The 25,842-nt window shown below is 51.7% G+C and overlaps 1 protein-coding gene and 1 long non-coding RNA gene across 3 annotated transcripts; both read left to right on the forward strand.

The window, feature by feature from the left end:
* The first annotated feature begins 4,054 nt into the window (after nucleotides 1-4,054).
* On the forward strand, nucleotides 4,055-7,006 carry LOC110340966. The gene is made up of 3 exons (XR_002382823.2): nucleotides 4,055-4,178; nucleotides 6,277-6,348; nucleotides 6,626-7,006. It is a non-coding gene; the product is annotated as an uncharacterized LOC110340966 (long non-coding RNA).
* Nucleotides 7,007-10,418: 3,412 nt separating this feature from the next.
* Nucleotides 10,419-23,047, forward strand: Rrp1 (ribosomal RNA processing 1). 2 transcript variants are annotated; one of them, XM_040732253.1, is made up of 13 exons: nucleotides 10,419-10,610; nucleotides 11,429-11,511; nucleotides 12,520-12,577; nucleotides 14,659-14,744; nucleotides 15,136-15,197; nucleotides 17,612-17,741; nucleotides 17,827-17,891; nucleotides 18,030-18,232; nucleotides 19,494-19,567; nucleotides 20,331-20,428; nucleotides 20,738-20,757; nucleotides 21,600-21,719; nucleotides 22,439-23,047. In XM_040732253.1, exons 1-13 carry the CDS (start codon nucleotides 10,478-10,480, stop codon nucleotides 22,630-22,632), a joined length of 1,326 nt encoding a protein of 441 aa, XP_040588187.1. In that variant the 5' UTR covers nucleotides 10,419-10,477; the 3' UTR covers nucleotides 22,633-23,047. The 2 variants fall into 2 exon arrangements, with proteins under 2 accessions (XP_040588187.1, XP_040588188.1); XM_040732254.1 differs by having other exon boundaries at nucleotides 10,473-10,610; nucleotides 17,616-17,741.
* The last annotated feature ends 2,795 nt before the right edge of the window (nucleotides 23,048-25,842 follow it).

Consider the following 25,842-nt stretch of genomic DNA (forward strand, 5'->3'; position numbering starts at 1 on the left):
GCGCGTGGCACGTGACAAAACGACGGGGCGGGGCGCCGCACCCTCCCTCTCTCCAGTGTCATCACCCTCGGTCCTAGGCAGTCATGAGACCCGGACTGGGCGTGGGCGCAGAGTGCGGCCTCGTGGATACCTCAGGTCCCTTCCCCAAGTCTGGGAGTGGGGATCGCCCCTCAATAGTGCGCAGTGACTGGAGGAGTATCTCTGACTGGCTAGGAGCATCCGAACCCTCACACAAGATGCAGGGATAAGGGGGGTGGGGAGGGGACGGGGTCGTCGGTCTCATTCTTTCCATGAAATGGGTGGACACGAAGTCTAGCCTTAGCCATCTCAATTCCCCCTTGCCCTGTGGACATGAAGAGGGGGCCTGGGGGGGTCCCTAGCCCTTCTTCCATGGGGTGGGCACAAAAACAGAGATGACCGAGGACTTAAAGTCCCAGTTCTCCCCTGGTGTTCTGAGTTTGTGGGTCCTGATAACCCCATGAAATAAGAGCCTATGGGGATCCCCCATGATCTGAACTGGGAAGTCCATTCTTCCTGAATGAAATGGGTGTGGACATACTTAGCTTTGTTGGGCTGTAAGGGCTTGGGTATCTCAGCCCCACCACCGGGCTCAGAATGGGGTGGTCCAGACCCTACTCTCTCTTACCTAGTACAGGCTGGGAACTGTAAGGACCCCGGATATGCCCTGTGTCAGTGGTCTTGTTTGAGTGACTGTTAATCCTGAGATTCATTCACACCAGAGAAAAACCAGTTCTACCATTTTGACCAAATTTAAGGAAGCTTTTATTAAAGGGTTAATACTGACCAAGATGGAATTTGGTCGGGACCACCACTTGAAGACACATGTTGGCAGAGCTTATAAAGACAAAACCCAAAGGCCACCATACTTTGCCATGAGACTTTGTTTTCAAGAACTAAAACTCCAGGAAGTTATTCCGGAAGCATTCCGGGAAGTTAACTGGTCCTTGGGCAGGTGGAGTTTACAGGTTAACTTAGGGTCTAACATGACCTTCAGTCCCAATCCTTCTGCTGCTTGTTTTTCCATTGGCCAAAATATCAGAATTTGATAGCTGGAAGTGACGGTGCATACCTGCTATCCCAGCTCTTGAAAGGCTAAGCATGCTAGCCGGGTGAGGCCTTGTCTGAAAAAATTTTTAAAAATTTGGGGCTGCAACGGTAGTTCATTCTAAAGTGCTAGCCATGCAAGTTTCACAACCTGAATTTGGTCCTCAGAACCCAGTTAAAGAGTTGCTGGAGTTAAGAACACTGGCTGCTCGACGGGCGTTGGTGGTGCATGCCTTTAATCCCAGTACTCGGGAGGCAGAGACAGGTGGATCTCTGAGTTCGAAACCAGCCTGGTCTACAAGAGCTAGTTCCAGGTCAGCCTCCAAAGCCATAGAGAAACCCTGTCTCGAAAAAAAAAAAAAAAAAAAAAAAAGAACACTGGCTGCTCTTCTAGGTGCTGTTCAGTTCCCAGCACCCACATTCCAGGGGATCTAATGCCTATCTGGCCTCTGTGGGCACCAGGCATGCAAGTGGTGCTTAGACATATATGCAGACTGTGGTGGTGGCAGTAAAATCCAAACTAAGACAGAAGTTGGTACCAGGGGTTGGGGTATTGTTGTGATAGACCTGACTATGATTTTGTGTAAAGGAATGTGGATTTCGGGTTAGAAAAGCAATTGAGGCTGGACATTGGTGGCGCACGCCTTTAATCCCAGCACTGGGGAGGCAGAGGTAGGTGGATCTCTGTGAGTTCAAGGCCAGCCTGGTCTACAGAGAGAGTTCCAGGACAGGCTCTAAAGCAATACAGAGAAATCCAAAGAAAGAAAGAAGGGAGGGAGGGAGGGAGGGAGGGAGGAAGGAAGGAAGGAAGGAAGGAAGGAAGGAAGGAAGGAAGGAAGGAAGGAAATTGAACATTTTAAGTGGAATTTAATGGACCATACTAGTAGGAGCATGGAAGACAATGGTGCAGAGCATGATTTGAACTGTGGCGACCTGGCTCTGGAGGTTTCAGAGAAGAGTATTTGTATGTAGCCTAGAGACCATTCTTGTAATATTTTGGCTAAGAATAAAGCTGCCTTGCCAGGCGGTGGTGGCCCACGCCTTTAATCCCAGCACTCGAGAGGCAGAGTCAGGCGGATCTCTGTGAGTTCGATGCCGGGCTGGACCAACAGCCTCCAAACAATACAGAGAAACCCAGTCTCGTAAAACCAAAAAAACAAACAAACAAACAAAAAACCTCCTGATGTTCTGATGTTAAATGGAATAAAGGGAGTGGCGACCTCAGGGCAAGATCCCACCCAGTTAAGCTACCAATGTGTGAAAAGGAATTAAAGAAAAGCTTAGATCCGGGTATGGCGGTGCACACCTTTAATCCCAGCACTAGTCTGAAGCCAGCCTGGTCTACAGATGGAGTTTCAGGACTTCAGGACAGCCAAGCTTAGTCAGTGAAGGAAACCATCAAACACAGAAAGCTGGTGAAGATGCCATTGAACAAAGGGGCCGTGTTCTAGCCCCAGAAAGCAGCACAACTTGGCAGGTTTAATCACATGGTTCTGGCTTTAGAGTCAAGGACGGAAGAAAGGGGATATGGACTCCCCTCCGAGATTAAGGAAAGCCACTGAGGCCAGATGTGTGGCAGGTGTGTGGCTGCATGGAGGCCTAGAGAGGCCACTGTGTGCAGCTGTGAAGGTGAAGCCTGGTTGCCTTGGAGACCCCAAGGTGCTGGAGATGTCAGAGCCATGGGACACCTGCAGAGAAAAGCTGTTAACAGGGAGTGGAGCCAACCCAAGAGAGTCAACAAAGCTGAACGGAGTTGGAGATCTGGAGAGTGCTTTAACATCAGACACGGAGATGCAGAGTTTGGAGCTCGCCCAACTGGCTTTTGGTCTTGCTTTGGTCCGATATTTTCTCACTATGCTCCCTTTAATGTTTTGGACTAGTAATGTATGTACTGTTCCATTCTATGTTGGAAGTATGCGATCTGCTTTTTGATTTTGATTTTACAGGGGATTATAATTAAGAGATTGCATGAGTCTCAGAAGAGACTTTGAACTTTGGATTTTTAAGCAAGTTTGACACTTTTATAGACTATGAGGTGATTTAGGACGTTCTTCCGCTTTCTGTGACTATGTGTTTCTCTTATTGGTTGATGAATAAAGCTGTTTCAGCCAACATCCAGGCAAAATATACCTAAGCGGAATTCTAAACAAGATAGAGGGAGAAGGGAGGCAGAGGAAGGAGATGCCATGTAGCTGCTGGGGAGGCAAGATGCCAGGACATCACCGGTAAGCTACAGCCACGTGGTGATACACAGGTTAATATAAATGGGTTAATTTATATAAGTGTTGCCATGGGCTAGGCAGTGGCGGTGGGTGCCTTTAATTCCAGCCTCCAAACCAATACAGAGAAACCCTGTCTTGAAAAGCCGGAAAAAGCCGGGCAGTGGTGGCGCACGCCTTTAGCCTTTAATCCCAGCACTCGGGAGGCAGAGGCAAGCGGATCTCTGTGAGTTCGAGGCTGGGCTGGACCGATAGCCTCCAAAACAATACAGAGAAACCCTGTCTCGAAAAAAAAAAAAGGTGGACATCTCTTGAGGAATGACACTTGGATTTCTTTTCTTCTTTTTTTTGTTTTGTTTGTGTTTTTCGAGACAGGGTTTCTCTGTGTAACCCTAGCTGTCCTAGAACTCTCTCTGTAGACCAGGCTGGCCTAGAACTCACAAAGATCCACCTGCCTCTGCCTCCCAGGTGCTGCAATTAAAGACATGGGCCACAATGCCCATCTTGACACTTGAACTTTAATTCTGGTCTCCATGTGTTTGATTCCATATGTGGACCCACACAGGTGTACACACACACACACACTAATAATGATAATAATAATAATCTATGAAATTAAAGAATAATTTACAACCTCAGCAACTTTGGGAGAAAAAGAAGGAAGACGTTTTAACCAGTTAAGCATTTGCTGATGTAGTGAGGAAAACAATATTAAGCAGGAACCTGCAGGCTGCAGAGTAGGGGGCATGTGGGCCAATCAGTGTACTGCCTCCCATGGTGGGATTGCACTGGGTTGGCTGGCAGGGGACACCCACATGAAGCAGACAGTGACTTCCCTGGGAACCTCATATGTGAGCCATCTCTGAGTGGGCAGAGGACTCACAAAAAAAGGGGGTAAGCCAAAGGGGGAAATAGATGCATTATATTTTACTTTTAATATTTTTCTTCTGTGTGTGTGTGTGTGTGTGTGTGTGTGTGTGTCCCTGTGCTTGTGGGGAGGCCTAAGGTACTCGGTGAGGCAGGTTCTCTCAGTTGAAGCCATGAATTGGAGATAAGCAGAAGTTCAAGTTCTTTTTTAAGCCTAGAAACACGGAAGGAATCAGGAGAGGGGATGTGGACCAAAGGAGGGTAGTTGCCTCTCTGCCTATGGCTGCGGAATCTGATGCTGACAGGCTTGGGCCACAGAGTGACCTGGTGTCCTGTGCCTTTGGGAGTTCCCCAGCAGACAGACGGCTCTTTCCTGACACTGCCTTCCAGGTGCCCACACTTCCCCAGTAGGAGGTGAGCACCTGTGGAAACAGGCAGGCCAGTCCCCGTGAAAACAAGTAAGGCTGTTTATCCAGGGTTCGGTGTGGGAGGGAGTCTGCATCATCGTGCGGGCAGAGACCGAGGCAGGCAGGAGAGGGGAAGGTGTCATGACTAGAGCGGGTCCTAAAAAGTTGGACTCCTTGCCTGTTTCTCTAGGCAAACCCTCTGTCAGTGAGCTGCACTCCAGGCTCTTTACTTTTCATTTTGGCATAGGGTCTAAGTTGCCCAGGCTGGCCTCGAACCCATTCACCCATGTGAACCGAGTGAAATTGAAGGCAGTTGCTCTTGTCATCCTTGGGCTTCGGATTCTCCGGCCTCAGCTTTCTGAGTAGCTGTAGTTGTGGGCTTTTGCTACCAAGTTTTCCCCAAAGATGACTTAAAGATCGTCACAAGCGGGCTCTTGGCCCCCCCTGTTTTCTGAGAGTTGAGCCTAGAGTTGAAAGACCAAAGCTTCCTAAACTCAGGATAAACAAACCCACACATACAGACTTTGCTCAGTTCTGCAAGATAGGAAGTGTGTCAGCATGAGGTCCGGGCTGAAGAGGCTGCTGGTAGGGAAAAGCACACACCTCTCCGTGGCTGACTTGCTCCTGTGAACCTCCTATAGCCATCTCCTCAGGAACCCCAAAGCTGTTTGACAACAAACCAGGAAAGGCCCCCCTCCCCCACCCTTAAACCATCCTGGAAGCATAGACCTGCCATCCCAGCACTTACATGGCTGAATCAAAATGAGATTTGATGGGTAGCCTAGACTATCTAAAAATAATGAATCCGGGCTGGAGAGATGGTTCAGCCATTAAAGGCTAGGCTCACAACCAAAAAATATCAAAATAATGAATCCCTGCTTTGGGAGTGTACGGTGTCTATATTGTTGGGGAATAGTCTTATGACTCACATTCTTACAGATCAGACTGGACTGGCTAGCTTGAGCCCGAGGAATCCTCCTCTCTCCACTTCCCCTTTGCTGGAGTTATAAGCTCCCATCCTCATGCCTGGCTTCTTTTATGGCACTGAGGATCTAATTTGGGTCTTTATGCTTGCAAGGCAAGCACCCTGCCAAATGAGCCTTCACCTCAGCCCTGTAACGTCTATTCCAAGGCATATTTCTGTGTACTGCATTGCTGTGTTGATGAACTTCACGTCAGAGAGTCCTGCTGAAATTCTTTTTTTTTTTTTTTTTTTTTTTTTGAGGCTTTGGAGGCTGTCCTGGAACTAGCTCTTGTAGACCAGGCTGGCCTCGAACTCACAGAGATCCGCCTGCCTCTGCCTCCCAAGTGCTGGGATTAAAGGCGAGCGCCACCAACGCCCGGCTTCCTGCTGAAATTCTTGACCAGGCTTAGTCTTTTTCCGTTTTTTCCCACACAGTTGTGACATGCCTGCTCTGGCACATGGGTTTGCCATTTTGTTGCTGGCCCTGCCACCAAAATGTGAAGCCCCTTCAAGGCAGGGAACTCCTCTTTCTTACAGTGACAGTAGGTCACGTGGTGACACATACCTTTCATCCTAGTGCTGGGGAGGCAGAGGCAAGCCAGGGCTACATAAAGAAACTATGGGAGAGGGGAGTGGAGGGGAGAGGGATAGAGACGAATAAAGGGGACCTTCATTAGACAGTGTGAGGAGGTTTGAAGGAGAGGCAGGGATAGAGAGAGCACCTTAGAGAAATCTCTCATAACTTCCCCAGCAGGTGAGGAGCCTGGTCAGAACTCGAAGCCAGCTTTGAGCTAGGCAGCAGAGTTGTCTGCTCAGAGTGGCAGAGGTAAGGAAGGACATTTATCTACAAGTCCCTGTGGCCTCCATAGGAGGTAAAGAGTCGTGTGCAGGGGAGGCAAGGCCTGATTTCTGAGGGGAGGGGGAGGCATCTAGACATGGCCTCTAACTTTTCCAGCCTTCTCACTCGCATAAACAAACAAAACAAGGGAATGAGTCCTTGGAGATGGGAGGTGGGGCAGGAGGGCCGGGGATGGTGTGTGTGTGTCAGGATCCAGGAACTTCTTCCTTGGTGTCTTTCATAATGGCTTCCATCTCTCCTGAAGATCCGTGATCCTGACCATTCAGCCTTATCTTCATCAGACCTAGGAGTGAGCGCCTAGCCACGTGGGACGAGAGGTGATATTTCTACATACAGAAGGTGACATGTGGCTCCAAGCAACTGCCAGCTACAGCCCCAAAGAAGGCAGAACCCCGTAAAGATAACAGCAAGCCACAAACGTGTGCCTAATTACAACAAGTGACACCAGAGAGGGGGAGAGTTAGAATACCGCAGGTCCAAAGCCAGAAGCTCTCTTGGGCTCCTTTCCCCTATGTGACAGCCAATCTGTCACCTACCTCTGTGTGTGACTTGGCATTCTTGTTGGAGCTCCAAAGCTGCTTAATAAAGTTATCTGTTGGAGCTGGAGAGATGGCTCAGAGGTTGAGAGCACTGGCTGCTCTTCCAGAGGTCCTGCGTTCAATTCTCAGCAACTACAAAGTGGCTCATAATCATCTATAATGAGATCTGGTGCCCTCTTCTGGTATCCATTTGAAAAAACAAAGTTAACTATCAGGACATTTATACAAATCCAACCCCACTAACCTCTCTTTTCTCAGATGCCCTCACAACCTCCCCTAACATATCTTAAATATTAAAAAACAAGATCTCTCAGAGTGCCTCATGTTGTCCTCAACTCCCTCCTTAGCAAATTTCATTCAAAATTTGCTCACCAGAAATTCTGGGGAGCCTTCCTGATGTGGGATGCCCCTCTGTATGCTGTGAATATATTCTGTTACCACTGGTTAATAAAGAAGCTGATTTGGCCAATGGCCAGGCAGAATAGAGCCAGGCAGGAAATCCAAACAGAGATACAGAGAGAAAGACAGCAGAGTCAGGGAAATGTCATGTAGCTGCCGGAGGACTAAGATGTCAGAAAATTACTGGCAAGCCACGGCCATGTGGTGATACACAGATTAGTAGAAATGGGTTAATTTAATTGTGAGAGCTAGTCAGTAATACGCCTGAGCCATTGGCCGAACGATTATAATTAATATTAAGCCTCTGAATGGTTATTTGAGAACTGGTGGGCAGGAGAGAAAAGTCTGGTTACACCTTCCTACACCTTCTGACCTATACCTGTGATTATTCCTTCAATAAGTGAGGGTTTGTTTGCTTGTTGAGACAAGGTCTCACTTCATAACTCTGCTTGGCCTGGAACTCACTATGCAGACCAGACTGGCCTGGAATTCACAGGGATCCATCTGCCTCCGCTGGGTGGGGCTAAAGGCATGTGCAGGCATGACTGGTTTAAACAGCTGTTTGACTTGTAGGCAACCCTCCAGTCTACCTGCTAACCCAATTCACTCCTGGCTTCCTTACTATGTCCTCATGCATGATTCCAGATACTGTCCTCTGCTTCTGAGACTCCCACCTGGTTAGCTGATAGGAGATAAGGAGGCCCCACCCTAGTCCTACTACACCCAGAGTCCTGAATCCAGCATCCAGCATCCCTTGAGCCTCCTCTACCTCCCTTCCCTATAAAACCATCCCTCTATTTCACACACACGTGGCTGCAAGTGTTAGATCCCAGATCCCTTAGCTGCACACCCCACCCAACCTAGGACATCCTCTCCAGCAGTTCTGGTCTCTTCTTGTCCTACGAGGATCCATTCCAGAAATCTCAGGTAAGGACCTGGCTGCCCAGAACCTCTGACCCACCTCTCTTTTCCTTCGTAAGATCTTTCTTTGGGCCGGGTGCTAGTGGCGCACACCTTTAATCCCAACACCAACACTCGGGAGGCAGAGGCAGGCGTATCTCTGTGAGTTCAAGGCCAGCCTGGTCTACAGAATGAGTGCTAGGACAGCCTCCAAAACTACACAGAGAAACCCTGTCTCGAAAAACAAAAAACAAACAAACAAAAAAGATCTTTCTTTGGGTCCCTCCCCTGTAGTAGACCACATGGAAACTGAGCAGTCAGTCAGGATCTTGGCTGACTCCCTGTTTGACATAACCCAACCCTGGCATCTTCAGGAATCAGACAAATACAGTTTCTTCTATTACCTGGAGTTTAGAGGATAAGACCTGGGAGCAACTGCCCCCTCCTACCTATCCATTGTAGAACATTCAAGCATTGTACTTGGGCAGCTGATTCTGGACAAACCTGGCTTGAGTAAATACAGATCTTTGTTCTTGAGATTTGCTCTGTTGAAAAGCAATTAATGAGAAATAACCATCTTTGTTCTTGAGATCTGTGGACTTGAAAAGCGTCTTGTGACTTGACAGTTAAGACCAGGTTTATTGTAGTGGTTTGAGGTATGGCTCCCATAGAGATGTGGTTGAATGCTTGCCCCGTAGACAGTGGCACCATTAGGAGGTGTGGCCTTGTTGGGAGTGGCAACCCTTTCCCCAGGTGAGTTTCTTCTAGAAGGTGAAAATTTCCTTGGGGTTTCCATGTGCAAATGGTTGACTAGAGTGTGCAAAAACTAGCAACTCCAGCTTCCCTCGTTCAGATATCTACAGAGACCTCCTATGGACACTAGCTACCCCGTCCCTGTGTTGTATACAAAAAACGAGCTGAAGTTCCAGGTTGCAATGGTAGTAGGTGTCTCCATCAGAGTGCACACACCTCATCTGACTCCACGTTTCTGGACATGTGTCTGTGTGTTCATCCTTTCTTTATTCCCTCACTACCCCTAGTCAGGGTTCAGGACCCAAACCAAGCAGGACTTGGCATAGGCGTAAATGTGTAGGTAGATATATGTACTGTATGATATGTAATGCATGATCTGACAGTTAATATTAGGAATTTAAGATTGCTTGCCCGAAGCTGCTAGTAAGAAAGCTGGAACGACTCAGGAACATTGTCCCAATGACACTGATGTGGTTTATCAGTTCAATAAATTCTGACGCTGTGGAAAGGACAGACATGTTCTTGTCATAGTGCTTAGGTATGCCCTCTCCCCCTCCTGTCGCTCCACTTCCTCTTCAGGTGACATTGGACTTGGACAACAGTTCCTTCATCTTCTCCAACATCTAACTTTTTCCAAATAAAGCCACCTTCTTTGCTTGTCACTCTGATCCCAGGCTCAGCTGGTCTGTGGTGTGGCAACCAAACAGGAATGTTGGTCTCGTGAATCTTCCCAGCATTTGTGGTCTTGGGAAAACACCATGGTCACACCAAAGAAATCTGCAATTGTTCTAATCTGGCATTTCAGGCGTTGGGCTATATGGAAGTTTTTGCAATTGCATCCCAAAATGATTGTCTCCTCGCTCTTCCTGAACCAGGACACAGTCAGGGTTTGCACACTCTCTCTGCCCTCTCTAGCGTCTGCATTCACCTGCCCACAAGGTGTTCTGCGCCTTGTCCCCAAACCTGTGTCATGTTAGCTTTCTTGCTTTTCTCTCTGTCCTTGGAAAGAGTACGCTCTTCAAGAGGCTTGGCGGGGTGGATTTCCCTGGGAATCCGGATATATCTGGGCTCTGGGTAAGACCTGGTGCAGGGACAGGATGCTGAGCAAGGGGCGGCTCCACGCAGCCCTCCAGGGATGGGAGTTGCAGTTAAGGGCGGCCGGGGCCAAATCAAAACCTTCTTGTAATGAAGCCGCTCCTGCTGAGCACTATGCGGGTTTTTCAGTAAAGAGGAGGGCAAGCCCAAGACAACGCTCTAACCCTTCCAAGAATCAGAGCTGCCCCAGCCAGACACCACTTCCAGCTTCCCCGCAGGCTGCAGTTGCGCCTCCCGGACACTGAGGGGCAGCAGCGTGCGTCGGCATGGTTCTGGACGTTGGACGTTTAGCAGTGCTGTGTCGCAGTGCTGTGACGGCATGGCGCTGTCGCGCAGATGTGACGACAGCGCCTGTCGTCCCTCGAGCGCCCCAGCGGAAGCGCCGGGTGCGTGGTGCCAGGGTTCTCATCATGGCTCCTGGAGTGCCGCTCCCGCCGGAGATCCAGCTGGCGCAGCGCCTGGCGGGCAATGAGCAGGTGACGCGGGACCGCGCGGTGCGGAAGCTGCGGAAGTACATCATGGCCAGGACGCAGCGGGCCGCAGGTATGCGGGCGGGCAGGCTCGGAACGTCCGCCGCGTGGGTCCCCGGGGCCCGGGTTCGCCGATGTTTCTCCTGGCTCAGGCCGTCCCTGTCGGATGCACGCTTTTCCTTCCCCCGTAGTTCGCTCGTGCTCTTTGGCTCTTACCAGCGTTCTGTGTACTTAACGGAGTGGCCTCGAGCATCCCCTAACATGAATTGCTGAGTTGTTTCCATGCTTCTGGTCATCGAACAGCGACCCCCGCTGCCTACAGCCTCAGCTTCTCTTGGCTATCCCTTCACAGATGCAAATCCTAGAGTACCTGACCAGTGTATACTCTTTGGCTGAGGTCACGGCTCTATGCTTTAGGAAGCGCCACCGGGCAGTTTTCCATGCTGCAGCCAGAGAACCACAACTTGGGGGGATGAGCCTCACTGAATGATGTTTGTGTCCTTTGCAAGCCTACAGGAGTAACTTTCATCGTTTAATCTCTGAGGTGTAACAGAAAAGCCACAAATCCTTGGTCTAACACTGGCTTAATTATCACTGCATTAACTATGGGCCGCCATCCAGTCCAGGATGTGTTGAGGTTCTGAATTTTAGCCCTGTGAGACAGATACCTGTCGTTTAGCTGATATGAAGCTACCGGGGGTGTTTCTCTAGTCACAGGGATGGCAGTCCTGTTGGAGAATGTTTTGGGCAGGGGCTAGCTGCCCAATTCCTGCACAATATATGGTTTTGGAGTAATTCAGGCAGTCATGCTTCCTTCCAGCTCGGCAAGGCAGGCTCCAGGGTCCGCTGAGTGTATCACTGAGTCCACTGACTGTTGCTCTTCTGATTTAGGTGGTTTTACTCCAGATGAGCTGCTGAAGATATGGAAAGGGCTGTTTTACTGCATGTGGATGCAGGACAAGCCGCTGCAGCAGGTGAGCGCATGGGAAGGTAGCTAAAGAAACTGGACAGGAATAGATGTCGGACAGATGGACCGACATGTGTTTATCCTCCTTAATCATGGCCAGAGACTTGGGTAGAGTCACTCAGTTTATATCCCTTGTTGTGTGTGACTGGCCAGGCTGGGGCCTGTGGTAGGACAGTCCTGACACTTAGAAAGAGAATGGTTGGCTGACCAGAGCATCTTTTTTTTTTTTTTTTTTTGGTTTTTCGAGAGAGGGTTTCTCTGTATTGTTTTGGACCGTGTCCTGGAACTCACTCGAACTCACAGAGATCCACCTGCTTCTGCCTCCCGAGTGCTGGGATTAAAGGCGTGCGCCACCAACGCCCGGCTTGACCAGAGCATTTTAATGACATGGCGGCAAACAGTGTAGGCCAGGGTGGGCTGAAGTTGTAAACCCTGTGCTGATGCAGTGGAAAGTGAGGGCAGAATCCAGGTTTCCTGAGAGGGTATTTCGCCTGCAGGCCTTTTAGAACAGCTGTTCTCAGCTTGTGAGTTGTTTACACAGTTGGAGGGGCCTTACATGCAGTTTTCTGACCCGTATTCTTGTGCCTGCTAAAACAATCATCTCTTTAGGGGAAGGTTCTGGAATCTTAGCCAGTATACTGGGCAATGCTCAGCAAGGAGAGACAGAAAGGCAGTGAGTGATTCATGTGTCTGCTTGGCCGTGTTTCCTGCTAGAAAGACAGCTGTGTCTCGAGACTCCTTTCTGTCTTGCCTCGATGTCTGGGGCTGTCGAGCTCCGATGCAGGGCCACTGCCTTAGTGAGGCCAGCAGCGACTCATGTGGGTTTTTTAGGGAGAGTCTGATGTCTTCCACAGAGTAGGCCTTTCGCAGCAAGGAGACATGCAGAATCTGGAGGCCCCTGGATGGAAACCAGCTGGCGGCTTGTTCTTTGTGTGGTGTGAGTGGGCTTCGGTAATGTTTGCAACAGAGCACGGTGCTTCGGGGCCTGAGGGCGTGTCTCCTGTTTCCCTCACAGGAAGAACTCGGAAGGACCATTTCCCAGCTCATCCATGCTTTTCAGACTACAGAGACACGTGAGTACAACACGAAGCCAAGCCAGTTCCTGTCACACCAGAGTCGCTGAGATGCAGAGCTAGCAATGTGTTCTCAGTCCTCAAGCCACGGGGAGGTGGCTGTGTTGTGGTCAGGAACACAGTCCAGTGCTCAGCCTGTACTCATCCATTTTACCAGACAGACACAGCTTAGCAGTGAAAGGCAACTCACAGAGAAAAGCTCAGTGTCTTGGTACCATCATGTTTAGCTGAATTCCACCCGATAGCTAGACACCCTGTCTGTCTGTCTATTCATCCAGTCATTTATTTCTATTTTATGTGTGTTGGTATTTTTGCCTGTGTGCATGTCTATTGAGGGTGTCAGATCTTGAAGTTACAGACAGTTGTGAGTTGCTGTGTGAGTGCTGGGAATTGAACCTGGGTCCTCTGGAAGAGCAGCTCACACTCTCTTTTTTGTTGTTGTTGTTTTTTGTTTTTCAAGACAGGGTTTCTCTGTATTGTTTTGGAGACTGTCCTGGAACTCTGCTGGTCTCGAACTCACAGAGATCCACCTGCCTCTGCCTCCCAAGTGCTGGGATTAAAGGCGTGCGCCACCAACGCCTGGCCCGCTCTCGTTTTTTTGGGCGGGGAGATTTCGAGACAGGGTTTCTCTGTGGCTTTGGAGGCTGTCCTGGAACTTACTCTGTAGACCAGGCGGCCTCGAACTCAAAGAGATCCGCCTGCCTCTGCCTCCCGAGTGCTGGGATTAAAGGTGTGTGCCGCCACCACCCGGCGCAACCTGCAATCTTAACCACTGAGCCAACTCATTCTCTTAGTGCAGTAGTTCTCAACCTCCTAATGCTCTTTCATACAGTTTCTCTGTTGTGGTGACCCCAACCATAATATTTTTTGTTGCTACTTCATAACTGTAAATTTGCTACTGTTAAGGAATCACAGTGTAAATATCTGTGTTTTCCGGTGGTCCCAGGTGACCCCTGTGAAAGGGTCATTCAACCCAAGGGTTAGTGTATTTCCTAGCTCTTCCGTTTCCATCCATGTCCCGTATCCTGCCTGCGGAATCTTCTAGGCAGCTTTTGAAAATCGTGAGGTCCAGACCCTGGCTCAGGCCTTGGTGCTGGCCCTGGCCTTGGTGCTGCCTGAGGGCAGTCCTGACAGAGAGTCTGGAGGCTTGTGCTCATACCCTCAGTGAGCTGGGGACTTTGGTTGTATTAGACCAAAGTTGGAAAATTGAGAGAATATGTGAATATATTGTGAATCCCTTCTCCCATCCCTGTTTAGAGACAGGTTCTTACTGTGGAGCTCAGGCTGGCCTTGAACTTGGGATCCTCCATCATGGATGAGTGTCATGGGGTCAGGATATCTCTTTAATTGCAAATAATAGATAGGGTGGATCTGAGCTCCCTGCTCTTTGCTCTGTAAGAACTGGCTTTCCTGAGCACAGAGCTGGTCACTTGGTGATCTAGTCACCAGTCCACCGTGACCGAGCCTCCTGAACAGCCAGCCCTTTGGTGTCATAGAAGTTTGTAAAGAGGAGTTGCCTTCTCGTGTTCCAGTACCCAGGCTTCCCAAGGCTGGTTCCTCCTCGTCCTGCAGATGGTGCCTTCCCTTGAGTGAGATTAGGTGGGGCCCACCCTCAGGATCTGCATTAGTGCTCCAGCACAGCCCCTCCGTTTACCCTGGTTTTGAAGTACCCAGGGTTTAGAGCTTTCCCTAAGTTCAGACCCTGCGCCTTGTACTCGGTTCACCTGCAGGCCTAGTAGATACTAGCCGGGTAAGTGCCAGGCCTCTGCCTACAGGTCTGCTGCAGTGACTTCTTGCTAAAGGTCTAGCTTGGGTGTCAGCGGGTCCTCCGTGCAAGCCGAGGCAGGGACAAAGGCCTGGGGAGGGTGTGTTCCCAGTAGTCACTCCCCTTCCCTGCACTGCTTCCTCCTTGTGCCTTTGTTCAGGCAGCAGAGTGACAGCTTGATCTGAACTGTGGTTTGCATTTTCTCTGGAAACTCTTGCTTCTGAGCCCCGTGAATGAATGAATGCACAGGCAGGGAGTCACAGGGCTGCCCCTCCCCCATGGCTTGGTGTTCACGAGTGTGCCCTCTTCCCTCCAGAGCACCTGTTCCTGCGGGCGTTCTGGCAGACCATGATCCGGGAGTGGGTGGGCATCGACCGGCTGCGCCTGGACAAGTTCTACCTGGTGAGGCCCGCTCTGGGGTGAAGGAGTCAGCAGGGGCTGGTGTGGAATGCCCTTGGCCGCAGCACTCCTCTAGCTTGAAGTGACCCCATCTTGAGGGTCAAAAGGAGTCCAGAGAAGGAGCCTTGCTTCGGTCCTCCCAAAGGAGTCAGCCATTGTGACTGCCAGTGAACCCTGGCCCCGGCTCATGGCACATGGAGACTGAGTCCCCCTGTCTGTGAAGGTCCTCTTCTGGCTCAGGGTCCTGAGGGTGTACTGTCAGTCCACCAGCACCCATCCTGTCCAAGGACTCCACCCAGACAGGCAGCTTGGGACGGGAGGCTTCTGGGACATAGGGAAGCCGGGTGACCGGTTGGCTGACCTCTCGCTAACATGAGTTTCTTTTGTGTCCAAGCTCATGAGGCTGCTACTGCGGGAGTCACTGAAGGCCGTGAAAACCCACGGATGGGAAGAAAGGTGGGTCCTCACTGAGAGCCGGGTCTCACAGGCCGGTTAGGGGGGGGCCTGTAGCCTCGGGCTCATCTCAGGAATCCTGAATTTCTCTTGTGAGTCTCTGTTTTAGGGAGGTGGCCTTTGTGTCACTTGGTGCCACAGTGGTACTGAATTAAGTGGTTTTGTAAAGTATAATGGTTCAGATAGTGCTGTCTTCTCTGAGCTGTGCTATCCTCCCAGTCATGTACATCTGCAGTCAGGCAGAATTGTGTGCATTGGTCATAACAGGTGTACAGCTAAAGGCCTCTCTCTCTCTCTCTTTTTTTTTTTTTTTTGAGATAGTATTTCTCTGTGTAGCCCTGGCCATCATCAGAGATCTGCCTCCTGAGTACTGGGATTAAAGGTGTGTGCTATCACTGCCTGGCTTCATTTAACATTATTTATATTTTTTGGTTTTTTTGAGACAGGGTTTTTTCTGTGTAGCGTTGGCTGTCCTGGAGCTTATTCTGTAGACCAGGCTGGCCTTGAATTTAGAGTTCCGTCCTCCTGCCTCTGCCTCCTAAGTGCTGGGATTAAAGGCGTGCGCCACCACTGCCCAACCATAACATTTTCTAAAGTAATAAATGTTTCTACTCTTTTTTTCTAACTCTTGTGCATCATCAAAAACTCCAATTTTTTGGTTTTTTTTTTTTCTTTTGAGACAGTGTCTCTGTATCGCTGTGGTTGGCTTGTAACTTACTATATAGGGCAGGGTGGTCTTGAGCTCACTGAGATCTGCCCTTGTCTTCTGAGTGCTGGGATTAAAGGCGTGTGTCAGTGTGTCACCATGCCCCGAGACCTGAGGAGGAATTTTAACCCCAGCATGTAGTTGCTTTGGCTCTGCAGAACAGTGCAGGTGTGTCTACATGGTGCTGCCTCAGCTTCTTCCTTTTTCTTTTGTGTGGTGAGGACAGCAAGAAGAGAAAGGCCTAGTGGAAGATTGCAAAAGTCTGCATTGGAGAAGTTGACTCCGAATGCCTGGGTACCCAGAGTAGCACCAGTTGTCAGCAGCTGCAAGCAGGGAGGGGCTTAGAGTGGAGCACCGTGCAAGATCGCCTCTGCCTCCCGAGTGCTGGGACTAAAGGTGTGCACCACCACCACCTGGCCAAGCACTGGGATTATAGCATCATCATGTCTGGCTTTTTAACCTAGTGCTGGACTAGAACTCAGGAACTCGTGCTTTCACAACAAGCACTTTACTCGGACATCTGCTGTGTGGGCTGGAGCCGCTCGCCCCAGCCCACGGGGCTTGCCCATGCTCGGCTGTGGTTTTCTGTGCTCCCCTACTTCAGGGCTCTCTGGCCTCTGGTTTAGAGCAGCTTCTTTTTAAATCCCTATCGAGTGCTTCGAGACCAGTGGCTCTTAGTCATTCTAGGGCTCAGTTGTGGGTTACTAGTGACTTACAGAGCTCATTACAGCATTTTGTTTTAGTTGATGTTCTTTGATTTACTGTTGCAATTTCCTCAGGGTAACACTGCTGTTTTTGGAGAGCACCCTGAAGGGCCCTGCTCTCTCCCTGGCCTGATGGGAGCCCATACTGTGTGTTTGGTGTGGCACAGCCTGGCTTAGGTGCCTCTGGTGTTTGCCACATGGGATAGTATCTCCTTGAGCTTGTCTGTCTCTGGTTTCTCGTTGGGTTTTGTGATTCATCTTGCCATTGGCTGTATAAGGCTTTCTTTTAGGCCACTAACCAGCTCCCAAATCACAACACACTTAACTAGTTATGAGTGCCCAGCTTAGCTTAGGCTGGGTTCTTGCTAGCTCTTATAACTTAACCTCTCTTTGTCTAGTCTTGCCTTGGGGCTTTTTTCCTTTCCTTTCCCCAACCATAGATTATTTTTGTTGCTACTTCATAACTTTAATTTTGCTACTGTTAGGAATCTGTGTTTTCCAGTGGTCTTATGTGACACCTGGGAAAGGATAATTCAACCCAAAGTGGTCATGACCCACATGTTGAGAACCACTGGTCTAACCTGTGTGTCAGGGAGAGCGACAGTCGCACAAATTCCTCACATTGCCAACCAACTGACCATGTGACAGGACCTGGGAAGCCCGCAGATGGCCTGTGGCCCCCAGCCTTGTCAGTGCACCTTCCTCCTGGCCTCTGGTTTGGTCTGATCTGATACATTTTCCCAAGTAGTGAGGAGCAGCCGGCAGAGCATCTCAGGGCCATATTCCTGTTTGTGTCTTGAAGATAGGAAAGGCCATGCCGTGTGGCCAAGAGCCACACCCCTGTCGTGTGCTCTGGTGCTAGCTGTAGCCACACAAACATGGGTCAGGAGGGCTCCATGGTACTGCTCAGGCCCAGACTGGTCTTTGCCTTTGGGTGTGAGTGGTCAAGTGTGCTTGTGGGTGGTGGCTCCTCCAGAACCCATGTGCCTTTTCCCTCTCTTCCTCAGACAGATTGAGCAGCTGCTGGAGCTGCTCACCACAGAGATACTGAACCCTGACAGCCAGGCCCCCAATGGGGTGAAGAGCCACTTCCTCGAGATCTTCCTGGAGGAGCTGACCAGAGTGGGCGCCGCAGAGGTAAGGTGGGCTCGGGTGAGGGCTGTGGGGTGTGGTGCATGTGCCCAGCACCAAACACACCTCCCACCTCTCGGTTTTCCCACAGCTCACGGCAGACCAGAATATGCAGTTCATCGACCCCTTCTGCCAGATAGCAGCCCGCACTAAGGAGTGAGTAGTGGGCGCTCCTGGGGTCTGACCTCCCTCCCTCTCAGGATCCAGTGGCCTTTGGTCCTCCATGGGGTGAGAGCTGGCATGGTGTGTGAGAGCCCAGCCCAGTAGGTTCTCTGGTCTCTGCTTTGCCCTCAGCTCCCTCGTTTTGCATAAGATCACTCGGAGCATCTTTGAGACGATTGTGGAGCAGGCTCCCTTGGCCATTGAGGACCTCATGAATGAACTGGACTCACAGGGTGAGGAGGGAGAAGCAGCCTCAGATGAGGAGGAGGAGGAGGAGGAGTCCTCAGAGGGTGAGCAGGATCTGCAAGACTCGCCACCCAGGAGGCTGCCTGCAGGTGAGGAGCCCAGGACCCTTGCTGGGTTGTTCTGTCTCCTGCCGTCCTCTCTCGAGTCCCTTGGAGCATGGCATAAAATTCACGTTTATCTCTTAAGTCTGTCTTAGTGCTTGGCTCCCGGCTCAGTTCCTAGAGTGCTCCTATCTAAGGCTGTAGTGCTCCCTGGGTCCTATGTGGCACCCTGACCTCTCTGTTCACCAGGCAGCATCTACTGTGGTTTTGTTTCTGGTCTGGGTGGTGTTAGGGCTAGCATTCCGGGCCTCGTGCACTAGGCAGCTGTTGTAACCTTGAGTCGTGTCCAAACCCTCCTCCTGCTCTCACCTGAGATTCTCCTCGCCCATCGGCTGGTTTCTTTGTGGTTCTTATCCTGTCCCTGTCTCTGCCCTCCAGTCAGTCCGTGCGTCTGACTGCACTGCACATTCTACTTGTCAATGGCCCTGAAGGGCTTTGGGTTTGGGCCAGGCTTTGCCATGGCTCCAGCCTAGCTTTCTTTGTCGTGGTGCTGTGGTCATGGACTCTGCACTGCTGGTGTCCTCTTTCAGCTCTGGTGTCGGCACCGGCAGCCCCCATCTTGGGGGTCAGCAGACACACTGCCTGGCCGTTCTTGGGCGTCTTCCCTGTCTTTCTTGGTAGTTTCCTGGTGAGTGCCATTGGTGCCTGCTTGTGGCTCAGCAGCCGCTCTGGACAGCAAACCGTCCTGCAGCTGTTGCCCTTCTTGCCAGAGTGTCCCTCAGCACCATTGTCCAGAAGTCCTTCGCCTAAAGACGCTGCTGAGTATGCGGTGGGAGCACATGCCTGTAATCTCAGCACTTGGGAGGCTGAGGCAGGAGGATTGCCCAAGTTCAAGGTCAACCCTTGAAGATTGTACCTTAAAGGGAGTGCCAGGCCAGCTAGAGCTCACCAAGGCCCTGTCTCAACTGTGTTCCCTCCCAAGGGCAGTGCTGTCAGATTTCTTAGCACACAACCCAGCTCAGTGTGCTGAGCCGAGCTAAGTGTGGCCCAGTGTCCTTGGCCTCCCTGCTGCTGGGACACCTGAGTCTGCCATTGCTGCCCAAGGCGCCTGCGGAGATGCTGTCCCTCATCTCCGCCCCCCTCCTGGGACGCCGTTCTTCATCTCTGCACTTCCTGGAGACCAGCTGCCTGTGCCCTCTCCATCCTGTGCCGGGGCGTGACCCAAAGGGTCCTCAGTGCCTTGGTGTGGGTATTGGGACACCCTACACCAGGTTTGGTACCTTGAGTTCAGGCTCCGTTTTGTTTTCAGGCTCCCGTAGGACTGACCCTGAGGCAGACGAGCAGGTGTGGGATGATGAGGAAAACACTGGCCCTGTCCTCCAGGTAGGCATCCATGGCTGGGATATAAGGTCAGCCTTTACCCTCTGGCCTCATTGCCGGCAGAGAGGACTGTAACAGATTCGCAGATAGCCTTCATGGAGGCTGGCTTAGGGGGGAGGGTGGGTGATGGGCAACTGGGCAGCTCTTGGTAGGTGCTAAGAGGTTTAAGGGCTAAGCGATCCCTGCTGCACCCCGTGGCATTCCTTATGCTTTGAGCAGGTGGCTGCACCCCCTAGGTCTAGACCTTATCGTTGGGTTGGAGCTCTGAGTCAGCCCAGGAAATGTGTCGGTGGTTTAGAAAGGTGAGCTCTGAGCAAGGCTTTAATGCTGACCCTGTCACATTAGAAAGCTTGGAGTGTTTTGGGTTAAGTAAGATGTGTTGGGATATTTTCACTTGTTTTTTTCCTACCTGTCTGCTGTGACTAGTAGGGAATTTAGAGGAAAACTTTAGTCCCTGCACTGCAGAGGTGGTCTCTAGGCTAGCCACATAGTAAGACCCTGTCTCAAAGAGAAAATGAAATAAAGTTGGAGAGCAGGCTGCCTTCTGAACAATGATGAAGCCTTTAGCCTGCAGCCCTGGAGCAAGGGTGGTGTAGTCTGTCTGCAGGCCTTGCTGGAAGAGTGCCCAGTGGGTCGGCTCTGTTCTGGTGGCCGAGCAGAGAATGCTGCTTTGACCAAGTGTCTCCTGGGCCCGGGGAGGTGAGTTTTGTGTCTGGGTGCTCGGACACTGACTGACGCCTGTATCTCTTGCATCTTTTTGAAACAGTTCGACTATGGGGCGGTCGCTGACAGACTGTTCAAGCTTGCCAGTAGACAGAGCACCCCTTCTGAGAACAGGAAGCGCCTCTACAAAGTGATCCAGAAGTGAGTCAAGAGGCCTGGGCTCGCCCACCCCCGCTGCTGTCCGTCATGGCGGTCAGCCATGCCCGCCCCCGCTGCTGTCCGTCATGGCGGTCAGCCGTGCCCGCCCCCGCTGCTGTCCGTCATGGCGGTCAGCCGTTTCCTTTCCATGCAGCCCCATCCCCACTGCCTTTGCCGCGTGTTGTCCTGTGAAGTGGCCTGAGCCAGGTGGGAAAGTGTCTCACTGAGATGGCCCCTGAGGACTATAGGCAGGGCTGGCATGGTCTGGCAGAGCCATAGCTGCGTGGTGACGTTGTTTGTTTTCTCTTTTAGGTTGCGGGACCTGGCAGGAGGTGAGGATCTGGTGGGCACTGAGATGGACACACTCAGGCATGCACAGGCACACACAGACAGACAGACAGACAGACAGACAGACAGACACTGAGATGGACACACTCAGGCATGCACAGACAGACAGACAGACAGACACTGAGATGGACACACTCAGGCATGCACAGGCACACACAGACAGACAGACAGACAGACACTGAGATGGACACACTCAGGCATGCACAGGCACACACACACACACACACACCTTAGGAAGTGCCTGTGCCTGTGGGATAGAGTAGTTCCAGCGATCCCTTAGGCATGAGAAGTCTCTGCAGAGGTCTGTATCTGGGTGGCAGAAGGGCTAGGTTCACAGGCTCCACCACACCTACTTGCTCCTCTGTGCTTGCGAGTGCTGCTCAGACGTCATTGTCACTCCTGGCCCCTGGAGGCCTTGTAGCCTTTAACTGTCCTTTGGGTCTTGCTTGTGATGGCAGCCTCTCTTCATTCATCAGAATGCACCTTGGCGCTTCATGCGGGTCTTGAACTCTCGTCCAGTATTTCTGGATGCAGCTCACATTGGAGAGTTTGTGTATTGTGTGTGTGGTGGGTTTTTCCCAGTGCCCAGGAAGCCCTGCAGTACAGAACTTAGTACAACATGAGCATGTTTTATCAGTCACCGCTACACAGCATTACCATGTTTGAGGACTAGACCTTGGCACTGTACACGTACCACAGATCGCCTTTCTGGATTGTCCGTGTGGACCTGGAGTGTGGGTCTCAGTAGCTTGGTTGTTGCCAAACACGTCGAGTCTGGGGAGGTGGTACATGCCCTCAGTACCCTGACTGTCACTCTGGTCCTCAGGCACTTTCCCTGACGATGATGTCCCTGAAAAAGCCTGCAAGAAACTGCTGGAAGGGAGGCGAGAGCGGAAGAAGAAGAGAAAGAAATGTTTGCCCACATTGCAGCCACCGAATAAGAAAGGTAGGGCCCTGGGCGGTGATGAGCATGGACCGCTTCACCCGCTCCGTCTCCCTTGCCTTTGCCTAAGGCTTCCCTGCCTGCACCAGTCCTGCAGTGCGCCTGGCCTGGGGACCCTGGCACTCCTCCCTTTTCTGGGTGGAAGCCCTGCAGTCTGAGGGTTCTGCTGTACATTGTCAGTGTCCCTGCCCTGAGCTGACAGTCTTTTCGTGTGCTAACCTGGGCATGTGCTAACCTGCCCTGCCCTGTGACGGGTCACTGGATCCCCCCTGTCCTCCGCCCAGCTATCTCCACACTGAGGCCTATGTGTATTGTTCCCAGCTGGGCAGTGTCTTCCATCAGCCTGCCCTTGGCCTGACTCCAGACACAGGCTGGACACTGTCTTTCAGCTCTGGTTGAGTAATGTTTGTTACTGGTCTTGGGCACAAACCCTGGCCCTCTGATCAGAGTCATCTCTGCCTCTCTCCCTGCACCTTCCTCACAGCCTGCTCCATGTCTAGACTTCGTCCTGTCCTTGGCTAGTCTTTCTGGGGATCAGCTCCTGAGCCCAACCCCTTAGTATCCTGACACTCAGGGTTAAGCTCACTGTCCACACAACATGGGTGCTCCCTGGTCAGCAGCCATGACCGGTGCTGTCTCTAGTGCTGGCCTTGCAGTTAGAGGTGAATGAAACGCACCGGGCTGTCCCAGCAGCTTGGTCACAAGCCTCTCTGTGTCCTCAGGGGGAAGCGAGACAGAAGCCTCAAGTACAGAGCCGAGCCCGGGGTTAAAGAGGAAGAGGAGCAGGCGGAGGAATGAGAAGGCTGGCCGGAGAGGGCCTCCTGGGAAGCGGAGGAGGCCGGGTGTTAGAGCAAAGGGGGCTGGTGTCCAGCAGCCGGCGAGGAAGAGGAAACGGCCATTGCCGAATGAGAAGTGACGTCATGGCCCAAGCCAGCCATCCTTGTAGACACCTGGTTGTTGGGGCAGGGTTCCTGACATGCACCTGCAGCCTCTGAATGCCAAGGCTCCGAGCTTCCGTCGGGGAGGGACAGGAGCAGGATGAAGGAGATTCTTTTGTTGAGTTCTGGCCTTCAAGAACGCCCCTGCCTCAGAGCCACTGCCTGCATCCCGGAAACTCACTCCTAAGACTCAAAATTTCACCCGTACTGTGCACAGTGGAGGCCTTGCCTCATCCTAGCCAGAGGCCAGAGGGTCTAGAGTTTGAGTCCAGCCTGGGCCCCAGAGTCTTCCTCCCCCCAAAATAAGAAAAACGAAACCAAATAACTCCACCTGCGTGGGTACTGTCACCTCTGCCCTGGGCTTGCCCACAATAAACTATGGTTTTCATAGCACACGGCTGCCTCTGCTCTTTGTATGGACATTGGTGGGGGGGTGGTGGGTGGCACTTCCTGGGCAATGTGTGTATTTTACCTACTTTTGTGTTTTCGTGCTTCTGAGAACCCTTGCAAAAGCCTTAGGCAGCTAGGGGTTGGGGCTGTGCTCCACCTCATGAACTTGTACTGTCGAGGGTTTTCAGGGGTTCCTGTGACTGAGGTGACAGGGTCACAGCAGAGAGGCGTGGTTGCTGCCATCACCTCTCTGGGACACTGTGATGTGTCTGTGGCCGCAGCAAGTATTGAGACCCCAGGCCTGGGCACGACTCGACTGGACTCTCCTTCAGCGTAGACTCAGGCCTGCTGCTGTGGGCTAGTCCAGGATTGCAGGGGTCCAGGTGAAGGACCGTGGGAGGAAGGATAGTACCAAAGCCTCCTGTCTGCTCCTCGAGGTTGTGGTGACTTAAGCATGTGTTCCGGATTGCACTGCAATCCTCACTGAGCAGTGTGGCTAGCCGTTCTAAGGAAGGAGCTGCCATGCTTAGGATATTCACTGGGTGTGGCAACACTGGAGGTGTGGTTTCTTTGGTGTTCAGTCAGTGCTCAGTGGTAGAGCTCCTGTGTTCCGAGGAAGGTGTGAAGCCATCGCCGCCAGCAAAGCACTTCTGTGACTGCAGATTCCCGCCAGTAACTGCCGGACTCCGACATGAATCACCGAGTCCCCTGCTGTTGACTCTGACTCCTTATTGATGGAGATCAGGCAGTGTCGCGCACACCCGAGGAGGGCAGCGTCGGTGAAAGTGGTGTCTTTACATCTTTAATTCCCTGCCTGTGCGAACGGCTTTGAGAGCAGTCCAATCCACACCATCCACCCACCCTGTCTCATTCATGCGTTATTAGGATATTCTCAGAACTGGGCTACTGCTCTCGGTTCCCACCACAGCTATGTCTGGCTGCTCTGGCGTGCAGCCCTCCCTGTGCTGGCAGCCTCTGGTCTGTGCCACGTCTGCCAGCTTCCCTGCTCTGCACGTGGTACGTGCTTGGGATTGTGCAGTACATATGTCTGCATCTGGCGGACTTCACGTGGCCGTTCTCAGGGCTCATGCCTGTAGCATGCGCTGGAGCATTCCGAGGTAGATAGCCCGGTGTAGAGAGTTTCATTTATGCCCATGGACACTTGGACTGTGGGGGAGTCTTGCTGCTTAGGTGCACACAGTTCACCAGGGGAGACGCCCAGGAGTGGAGTTGCCCGGGCAGTTGTTTGAAGAGCCAACAGGGTCTTCCGTAGCAGCTTGCCCCATTGCAGCCTTGGGGGTGACAGCCCCTGTGCCCTGTGTCACCCTGCATAGGGGTGCAGCTTCAAGGAAGGCTGTTACCTCACCTGTCAGTCCATGGCTTGGCCACCTCTACCCAGCCCTGGGATGTGGGAGTGGACTGGGTAGCCCAGCAGTACCTCTGTTCAGTGTGGGGCGGTGCTGCGCCCTGTGGGAGTGTCACCTCCTGTGGAGGCTCACTTGTTCTGCCTTGTCCTTCTGACCCCGCCCCCGCCATGTGATCTCAGGAGGTGATGGACAGTTGATTTGGCTCAGCCTCTCTGAGTGCGTACCTCAGCCGGAAAACAGGCCCCTCCCCAAACCTCTCCAAAAGCTGCACAGGACCCGTGCACACCTTCCTATGTACTGTGTGTTCACACCTGGTACAGGGCAAAGTTGTACACAGAGAGTCGTATGGTGTTGATGAAGTGAGGACCTGGAGGAAAGGCCAGTGCAGCCCGACTTCTTTGATGTCAAACAGCTGGATGTGCGAAGGCTGCGGGCAAGAAGAAGGGGAAGGGGCTGGAGAGGTGGCTCAGAGGTTAAGAGCACCGACTGCTCTTCCAGGGGTCCTGAGTTCTATTCCCAGCAACCACATGGTGGCTCACAACCATCTACAATTCAATCTGGTGCCCTCTTCTGGCAGAACACTGTATATGTAATAAATAAATAAATCTTAAAAAAAAAAAAAAAAAAAAAGAAGGGGAAATTACCGTTTGGATCAGACCTGAAGGCTGTGCTGGGGACCTCTGGTTTTTCTCTTAAGGTCTTCAGCTGATGAGACAGGAAGACAAGGCCATCATACACACACACACACACACACACACACACACACACACACACACAGGGAGGAGTGCCTGCTTTATTTAGAGCCTACTGGCCGGGTGGTGGTGGCGCACGCCTTTAATCCTGGCACTTGGGAAGCAGAGGCAGGTGGATCTCAGTGAGTTCAAGGCCAGCCTGGGCTATAAATGAGTTCCAGGACTACTTGCACAGAGAAACATTATCTCGGGAGAAAAAAAATTAAAAGATTGTCAAACTCCAAAATCTCTTAAGAAGTTTAAAAACCTGTCAACTATGGGTGCCAGTAGGATTTGCTGAAGAGGCAGAGGCTGGAGGATCATGGGCTGGAGGCAAGCACATCTGTCTTGACTCTCATGCTAAATGACAGACGTGGGCACCACACAGTGCCATTTTACATGGGGGTTTCTGGCCAGCCTGGCCTGTGGAGACCTGGCCCACACAGTGTAGTTGTCTCTTGAACCTGGGTACCTTTCTTTGCCTTCTGTCTTCACCTCCCTCCCCCCCCCATCAGCAGCGTCCCCAGGAGAGGGATACAAGCTGAGAGACCTACCTTTCCTAACATATAGTATGTATCTCCTATCACCCTCTCCTCTGCCTTCCCACAATTCCTCTGTCCCCATGTTTTTATCCCTCTGTCTGCTGCCGGGTCCATCTGTTCACCTATGACTTAAGAGGACAGGTGATTATCACAATTTT

This window comes from Mesocricetus auratus, unplaced genomic scaffold (assembly GCF_017639785.1).
Source record: "Mesocricetus auratus isolate SY011 unplaced genomic scaffold, BCM_Maur_2.0 Super-Scaffold_100027, whole genome shotgun sequence".
NCBI classification, from domain to species: domain Eukaryota; kingdom Metazoa; phylum Chordata; class Mammalia; order Rodentia; family Cricetidae; genus Mesocricetus; species Mesocricetus auratus.

Bases quoted from the DNA above. Each gene is read 5' to 3' on its own strand.
- Rrp1 (XM_040732253.1), top strand. From the start codon at position 10,478: ATGGCTCCTGGAGTGCCGCTCCCGCCGGAGATCCAGCTGGCGCAGCGC. The intron at 10,611-11,428 runs GTATGCGGGCGG...CTTCTGATTTAG, and splicing joins CAGGACGCAGCGGGCCGCAG to GTGGTTTTACTCCAGATGAG. The intron at 20,758-21,599 runs GTGAGGATCTGG...TCTGGTCCTCAG, and splicing joins GTTGCGGGACCTGGCAGGAG to GCACTTTCCCTGACGATGAT.